The following is an 8,672-nucleotide window of genomic DNA, read 5'->3' on the forward strand; positions in this document are numbered from 1 at the left end:
GCTGCCTCAACTGTCCCTGCCGTTGCAGGCGTCAGATGCCGCAGCGAGGTGCTAATTCGGGGCAGTCGGTGGGTTTCGGTGTGTGGAGTCTGCGCTGGGGAGAGCAGAGCTGGGGCAGGGGAACAAGGCGAGGGAGGTCTGGCCAGCTGCGGGTTAGTGCTGCTGCTGGAATTCAGGAACCTGGGGGGGAATGCACCTGTTTGGTTCATTAGAAAGAGTGGTTTTGCCTAAGTCCCTGACAGCTCTGTGCTACTTTAAAGAAAACAACCCAAAACAAACAACAAACAAACATCCACAGCATCTCTACTCGAAGTAAAATTTTTTTTAGGTCTGAAAGACTGCTGCCCTTTTTCATTGCGATGTTTTGTGTGTGTGCAAGAGGAGTGGAGAAATCTGAGCACAGCTTCAAGATCCTGTTTGTCAACTACGTCAAGAAACTCCTAGGCTTCTCTCAGGCACTCCTACAGTAATACTTTCTTGCCGCAAGATACAGCGGTATTTCTGACTTGTGTGGGAATGCGCTGTTTCGTCTTCCTCTTGAGCTAAAACTGAAGTTCTCTATTTGAACAATAATCTGGTGGGGAGAGGAGAAAACCTGCCAGACAGTAACAGCCCCCTACTCACCACTGCCATTCTGTGCTAAAAGCATGGGCTGCAACAAACTTTATCAGCGAGGCCGCTTGAGGTCTCGGGGACACGTGTCTCGGCGCTGTCATGTGACAGTGACAAAGCTGGCTTGTACCGGTGGCGCTAGGGGAGCTTTTATTCGCTGTAGGTGTTAAAGGGTCGGGAAAGCTGGACTTATTTTGTACGCTCTGTAGTTCAAAAGAAAAATAAACCCCACAATCCTAAAAACCTGTATCGAAATAAAAGAAAAAAAAAATTTTTGTCAAACAATTTAGAAGTGCAACTTGAAGAGGTGATGGTAACTTATAAAGATACTGGTAGCTCAGATATGCTTGTTTAAGTGATCTGAATGCTTTTATTTTAGAAATACTTGTCACCTGGGAGCCTACAGTAGCTAACAAACCTTGACCCATACCTTACCTTCTCCATAACTGTGCTTGTTCTGTAGTTTGCCTGAGAACTTCTGAGATCTGGGCTTAGTACAGTGAAGTTGTGTGTGTGTTTTTTGTTTTAAATGGTAAGTTTTGAGTGAGAACTTACTGTCTGCTTAACAACACTAGATGCAAAGTTTCACTTTTTTTTTGTCCCAGTTGTTTCCACTGCTTCCTGCTGCTTCCTGAAGCTTCCTGTTTTGTTCCTTTTTTTTTATATTTAAACCAAAGGCTGTTTTTTCTTCCTCCTTTTCTCATCTGCCCTGTTGCTTTATCTCTGACTCTTACTCTCCTTTTAAGCCTTTATTAATGCCCTAGTGGCCTTGCATTTTCCAGTGGCCAGAGGTTGCTTAAGTTTAATGCTAGAAATAATGATCTTGGAAATGACAGGAAATGCATTTAATTATAAAAACCCCCACTCTAACAGTCATGGATATGGAGTTCTGCTCTTGTTTTTGTGAAGGAGTTGGGGTTTTTTTGTGATCTCGGGTTATTTAAGCTTACTACACTGTTCTTCAGTGCTTCTGGTTGAAGAGACTGATGCCTGCTATAAATCTAACTAAATTAAAACCTGCATTGCTTTAAGAGACATGATAAAATTGTCAGTTACTGCAAATTTCCTCTATGTATTTCTCAGTAATGTGACTTCACCAAAAGATGTAGGCAGGCTGTTCCTGCATGCCTCTAACATGGTAGGGTGCTTCATCTAAAAATAAGGGTAGCGCTAGAGGTTCATAGGTGGAAAAGCAGTACCAAACCCATAATTTGTTCTTTTTGTGGTTTGTATCTTTTTGTTTTTTTTTTCTTCCCCCTTTCCACATGCTTATGGTACTTCCTGAATTGTAGAGGACCCATGACTTTGGTAGCTGGGCCTTAGGTTTTCTGATCATGTCTGAAGTAGGATCCTGAACTCTGGTGTCTGTCTTTAAAACTCATCTGTTCAGTTCATAGTCCAAAATTAAAAAAAAAACCCAAACCCTCTTTAATTTATTCCATGCACGAACTCCAGGTTAAGATTGCAGCTGACAAAACTGCTGATACTTGAGTCCAGTGTCCCAAAGCAGTGGTTCCTACTGTTTTGAATTCTGCTGTTCTTTTTCTGTTTTGTCTTTTTCTTCTTCATTATCTTTCTTCCAGCTCTCAGAGAAGCTGCTACACAGCTAGCAAAGGATATTTCTCTGTTAGAGAGAGATTTGTTTCTTACCAATATGTAACCGATCTTTTAATCAAACAGAGCTTGGACTCTTCAAAATTTTTTCCTTCTTGCAGTGCTTGTCAAACCCCCTTCCCCAAAATAAATGCTGCTTTATTAATTGGCTGATACTTATTTCCTTTTCAGCGGACTCATTGGTCGCAGCTGGGCCATGGTGTTTGCTGCTGGAGGCTTCAAAGTGAAACTTTATGATATTGCACAACAACAGCTAACAAGTGCACTGGAAAACATTCGGTAGGTCACCTGACTTGAAATGACTGGAATTGTAATGAAACTGGGATTTCTGTAATTATGAATGAACAGCCACATCTTACTATTTAAGGGAACATAGGTTTTAAGCTTGGAAGAAGGCTTTAACTTAGAAGTTCAGGTCTTGTTAAGATCAGAACTATGCTCCCAAATATCTCAATGACACTTCTGAAGAGCACTTTAATTCTTAAGTAGTGATTTCAGAGCTTAAGTTTAGATACAAATTCTTGAAATTATGTTTACCATGATTAGGTTATCTATAGGCTAAGCTGAAAATGAACATAAGAGTTTTTGCATAGAAAGACAACAAAACTTTCAAAATGGAAGTAGGTTAATATGGATCACTGAGGAGCCCTGCTACAATTATTAGTATTTTATAACTAGAATTTTTTAAATTCTTAAACTAATATTTTTCTGAGTCCTAGAAGAACAGATTCTTAGTTCCACTAACGATGCAACTACTGGTCAGTTATAGTAGAGGCTGGGAAGCATCTTTAGAAGAAGCAAATTTGAGAGCATGAACACAAGAACGATCACACTGGTTCAGACCAGCAATCCTCCAGCCCTTTACTCTGTTGCCCTATGGCACTACAACTAAAGCCACATGCTTTTGGTACATGACAGAGCTACAAGTTCAAGTCCTGCCTGTCTGCTCCCCTCCCCCAACCTTCAGTGCCTAGAAGTTGCTTATGTATTCAGTAACTCTAACTAGATTTCTTCCAATTATTTCTCTAACCTTCCCTTGAACCTGTGTAAATCCTTTTGTGGCCTCCTTGCCAAAGGACTTTGTGTTCTGCAGGTTTACTGCTTACTGTGTGAAGAGCTATTCCCTTTTGTTTGTTTTCAACCTGGTTCCTCAGTTGCTTTGTTTGGCCCCTAGTTCTTATGTTAGAAGGGACAGTGGCTGGTTGGTTCTATTCACCCTCTTCTTGCTGGACCTGAAATACAGCTTTTTAAATGCACACTCTCTCTAAGGCATATATAGAGTGATTCTGTGCACAATCTTATGTTGCTGTATCACCATATCATTCTAAAATTCAGGTTTCTTCATGGTCAGCATCAACCGTCCCTTCATGATGCCTTGGAGTGAAATGTGTCAGCTGGTATGGGGACTAAGCTGCACCTAAAAAAGGGTTGTGGTGTGTTGCATCCTGATTGCTTTCTGTAACAAGGCTTACAGCAAGGAGGAGTGACTTCAGGAGCCCCTTGTAGGTCAGTTGTTGGAGTTTAGAAATTAAACAGTATGTGATATCTAGTGAGACTTGCTAAAAAAGGCTTGATAACAAAAGAGGGGGAAAATCTAGCTCCTACAATTTCTTTTTTTTTTTTCTTTCCCCAAACCTCTCTTTCCAGATAGGTGCTAGTCAGGCCAAACATCTCTGTTGCTACACCGAGATGACAGACACCTTTGGTCTTTTGCAGAATTGCTGTCATAGCGGTAGCCATGACGAGATTCTAGATTATTGCGGAGGGGGCAGTTTTGCAGTCTACGTTACTAAAGACAGCACTTGCCCCTAATTTTTTCTTTTTCTAATAGCAAAATGAGGACTTTAGCCTTCCGAGGTTTTCGGCTTGGAAAAGTGAAGCATAAAATGTCATGTGTAATAGGGTAGAGTGCTATTTGGGTGTGTCTGTACTGTCCTGTGCCTGCATGTGCTGTCCCATAGGAGTTCAAGGCAGGTTTTGCCTTTTACATAAGGTGTTCTTAACTCAACTTCTAATTAACTTGTGTATCTTGGCTGTTGTAGCATCCTAGTTAAAAAGCCTAGTTTCAGGACAATATAGTTTTTGTGACAAGAATACAAGCTTTGCAGTTTCTTCAACCAGTATTTTAATGATTGTATCTATCAAAATATGGTCAAACTTGAACTTCTCTGCACTGATTTCATAGCACACAACCTGCAGTAAATCTCTTTGAGTTACTGATACGATACTTGTGTGAGAGCTGGAGCTTGAGTAGGTAATGAGGACTCACAGGAGAGAGCAACTGACAAAGCCAGTTGGTGGCTACTTCTCTGGACTTACTGGGATTTGCTTTCCTTTTTGTCTCCAAATAGGTAGGACTTTTAGGGAAGTTTTTAGGCTTAGGGTTTTTGTGGGGTTTTTAGTTTTAATACTGAAAAATATTTGTTCCACTGTAGTCTGCAGTCCATGAACTTTTAGTGTATGGAGGTACTCTACATATTAAGGAGAAACTGGAGTGGACTGTTTGTAGTTTCCCTTTTCTAAACAAAAAAAAAAGTGGGATTTGAGTAGTAAACACTCACTTCTAAAAGGAGATGATACTCCTTTCACAGAAATGATACTTAAGTATTTATTAACTGTTTTATGTGATGGACTTTTAGTACATTGACTTGTAACTCACTGTTGGGAATTTACATAAAGGGCATCTCAGGGTTCATTAACCTAATGAATTCAACTCTCACACAACAGTAGGTGGGCAGCAGGGGTGTGTAGTCCTGCAAGAGGACTGGAATGAGTCTGGGGTGGACCTACAATGATCATGAGAGCCTGCATGTATCTGTATGGAAAATCTGAAATGTACTCTGTAAATTTGTTCAAAACACTTGGTTATGGGTAAAAAATAAGATTAAAGTGTGGAATTTGGATCTACTGAAACAAGTGGAAATACATATCATGTTGCCACAATATCAGTAGACCAGATACAGAAAGAAAAGGAGAGTGTGTTTACTAAGGCCTAACATGGTGTGATGGATTTACTACCTATCTACCTGTTGCCAGACATGTGGCAGTCGGTGCCCTGACACACAAAATGACCTCACATTGGATTGAACTGCGTGTACCGGTGGCATTATTAACCAGTGTCTGCTCTAATGGAACAACCTTCTGTTCTGCTGAAGAAACAAACTAATGAACAGCTTTATGTCACACTTCACCTACTGAATACATGCTGTAGTAGCCTGCCTTGGAAGATGTAACTTTTCATATCTAGTATGCTTTCTTCTGAGTCAGTGTGATTCTGATTTGAATGCGAGATTGATAAACTTTGAAGTAATGAGAATTGGAAAAACAAGTAGTACCCTATTCCTGAAAGTAATCCTAAAACATATGATGCAAAAATGCTTTAGTGCATGCCCCCCTGTCGTGGTTTAACCTCAGTCGGCAACTGAGCACCACACAGCTGCTCGGTTGCTCTCCTCCCCTGCCCCGGTGGGAGAGAATCGGAAGACTAAAAGTGAGAAAACTCGTGGGTTGAGATAAAAACAGTTTAATAATTGAAATAAAATAAAATACTACTACTAGTAATAGTAGTAGTAATAATAATAATATAATAATAAGAATACACAAAGCAAGTGATGCACAGTGCAATTGCTCACCACCCGCCGACTGATGCCCAGCCTGTCCCTGAGCAGCGGCCCCCCCCAGCCAGCTTTCTCCCAGTGTATATACTGAGCATGACGTCACATGGTGTGGAATATCCCTTTGGCCAGTTTGGGTCAGCTGTCCTGGCTGTGCCCCTCCCAGCTTCTTGTGCACCTCCAGCCTTCTCAGTCAGTAGAGCATGGGAAGCTGAAAAGTCCTTAACTTAGTTGTTGCTAGGTAGTGTTTATACTAAAACATCAGTGTGTTATCAACATTATTCTCATACTAAATCCAAAACACAGTGCTATACCAGCTACTGGGAAGAAAATTAACTCTATCCCAGCCAAAACCAGAACACCCCCGAAAAACCTTTACGATTCTTGTAATACATAAACTTTTTTCAAATAGTTACTGTGCTACTGTTGTAAAAATAATTATGCTACTGATAAAGACTGATTAATTAGAGTGGAAATGCTGTATTTTTTCCCTCCATGTAACTGGTTCATGCTTTGTGTCGAACAGTTTTTGCATGTGTAATGAAAGACTATTGCAAGGAAAAAAAGTTTAGATGACTCTGAAGAGGACACTAAAACTTGGATATTTGCGCGTGCATTCTGTGATTTCTTTCTAGAAGTAGATGCTGGTTAAATATGGTATTTACTTAGATACAAAACTGTATCTCCTGCAGGACACAGGAGCAGGTAACTGTTTTTAATACATAAAAACCGAACAGTTGTATGCATAAAGGCTGTAGCAACTTCAGAAAAAAAATCGTAGAAGATCTCGGGAAGTAGTCTGTGATAAAATATAAAGACAAGATTATTTTTAAAACTGCATTATTATATTCAACTGCACTAAACAATAAATTTACACTAGAATCTCTTTTCTATCTTCTGATCCTTCCTTTCTTCTCTTAGCCCAAGTAGAAAATTTTTCTGGGACAAATTGAAGTTGACTTTGTGAAGTGGTAGTTGTGTCTAGGGATATGGACATATAAAATTACTATTGCTACTTTTATTGCATAGATACAAGTGAAATGCAATAGTAGTATCAAAACATGAAAATATTTGGTTGGAAGGGAAGCAACTTTGACCCTCTCTTTATTAAATTGGGACCCTCTCCCTTAGATTTACATTAATTTAAATTTAATTAATTAAAATGAAAAGAAATTATTAGTGGGTTCTGTTCTTCCAGAACGGACTTCTACAGAACTCTGCCTTCTGAAAGCTGATATATGATGCTAAGGTTGCGTGGTACTGAATCTAAACTCAAAAGTGAGGCTGTTCAGTAAGAATTACTTGTATGTCAGCTTTATCTGACTATAGATTGCTCTTCTGCATGGTTCAAAGATGTTAGGCCTTTGAAGAGTTGGAGCCAAGCAGTCTTGAGATCAGAATATCACACTTCCTCGCTTCATTAACTATAAACTTTATTGGACTTGAGCAAAGTGCAATGTTGCACTAAGCAACATTAACTTTTTCCGTGCTGTAGGACCACAATTGCTATGAAAAAGAAACAAGATGCAGGGGCTAGGAAAAAAGTAGTAGCATTGCTCTGCCCACCCCTGGCCAAGTGGAGAGAAGTACCTTAAGAGTTCTGTACTGTTGTGAATGGGAACCTGGAACTTGTAATGAAGTGCCCCATGTGTGGCAGGCTGCAAGGCCAAGGAAGTAAACCATATCTATGCCAATGACTTCGTTATAGCCAGAGTTTTAAAAGACTCTTTTCAAGCTCATTCTCTTTCTCATTCCAGGAGGAGACTAGTCTCTAGAAAAGACATTTAAATGTACATTACTTCTTGCTGTCTGGTGCCCTCTTATGCTTTGTTTTTATAAAAAGGGAAATGGATTACTGGACTAGTTTTGTAGCATGAAGAGTACACTGATACAGGCTTCGCTCTCTTTTCCTAGCTCATGGCATGTTCTATGGCTGTGTGGTTAGATGCTTTTCCCAAGCTGGCTGCTTCTTCCAGTCTCTGGTCTGTATTGCTGTATTGTATTGGCACTGTATTTGTATCAAGGGCAAAATGCACCTTGGCTTAGGTCTTCCTTGATAGTTTTATATATCTCCTTTGGGGGGACACCTAAGTAGACAATTCTTATCAAAGTATATTTTGATCTTGAGTGCCTGACGCTGGCACATGAAGCTTGTGCTAAATCACAGGCTTGATTCTACCTTTCAATTTTATCCACACACACCCCTGCCCTGAAAAGTGCAATTAACTAGCTAGCGAAAATTGCTTCATTTGCAGAACTAACTAGAGAATGTGTTAATAGGCTTTGGAAGGGGATAGATTCTGTCTTTGCAAAGGTTCTGCCTGGCTGTTCTGTAGTTGAAAACGCCTCCAAAGGGAAATGTTGTCTTCTCATCTCATTCCTGTGTGGCAGCCAGTCCCTTGGGCAGCTAGAACATATGATTTAAATAAGACCAATTTTTTTGCAGTTACAAAGGCTGTGTTTTGAGAATGGTTACAGTGTTGACATTTGCCTGGTATGCAGAAGTAACAGGTTGTCCAAAAAGCTGGTGAAATCTCTGTCCCTGAAAGCTTTCAAGGCTTGGCTACACCAAACCAAGGCTAACCTCATCTTGTATTAGCAATAGTTCTGCTGCAGGTGCAAGCTGGACTGGAGAATTCCCAGGGCCCCTTTTAGTCAGTGTATCTGTGACTGTGTGGGAGGCCCAGGTTTCAGGCTGGGTCTGCATGGTCAGAAGCAGGGATGTGAACTGTGGGGTCTTTATTGTAGGTAGGCCAACTTTGGTTTTGGTGAGAATGTCCTACTTGAACCTAAACTTAAAACAAACAAAATATTAAGAACCATAGAAAATGC

At 40.3% G+C, this 8,672-nt stretch overlaps 1 protein-coding gene across 1 annotated transcript in view; it reads left to right on the forward strand.

Annotated features, from left to right (window-relative positions):
* CRYL1 (crystallin, lambda 1) overlaps positions 1-8,672 on the forward strand; it is a 63,190-nt gene that overhangs the window by 627 nt on the left and 53,891 nt on the right. Inside the window, exons 2-3 of the mRNA XM_009327885.1 lie at positions 29-152; positions 2,398-2,505. Coding sequence (XP_009326160.1) covers positions 29-152; positions 2,398-2,505 — 232 coding nt within the window. The remainder of the gene's footprint in view (positions 1-28; positions 153-2,397; positions 2,506-8,672) is intronic.

The sequence above is a fragment of the Pygoscelis adeliae genome, unplaced genomic scaffold (assembly GCF_000699105.1).
Source record: "Pygoscelis adeliae isolate BGI_AS28 unplaced genomic scaffold, ASM69910v1 Scaffold14, whole genome shotgun sequence".
Classification (NCBI taxonomy): Eukaryota; Metazoa; Chordata; class Aves; order Sphenisciformes; family Spheniscidae; genus Pygoscelis; species Pygoscelis adeliae.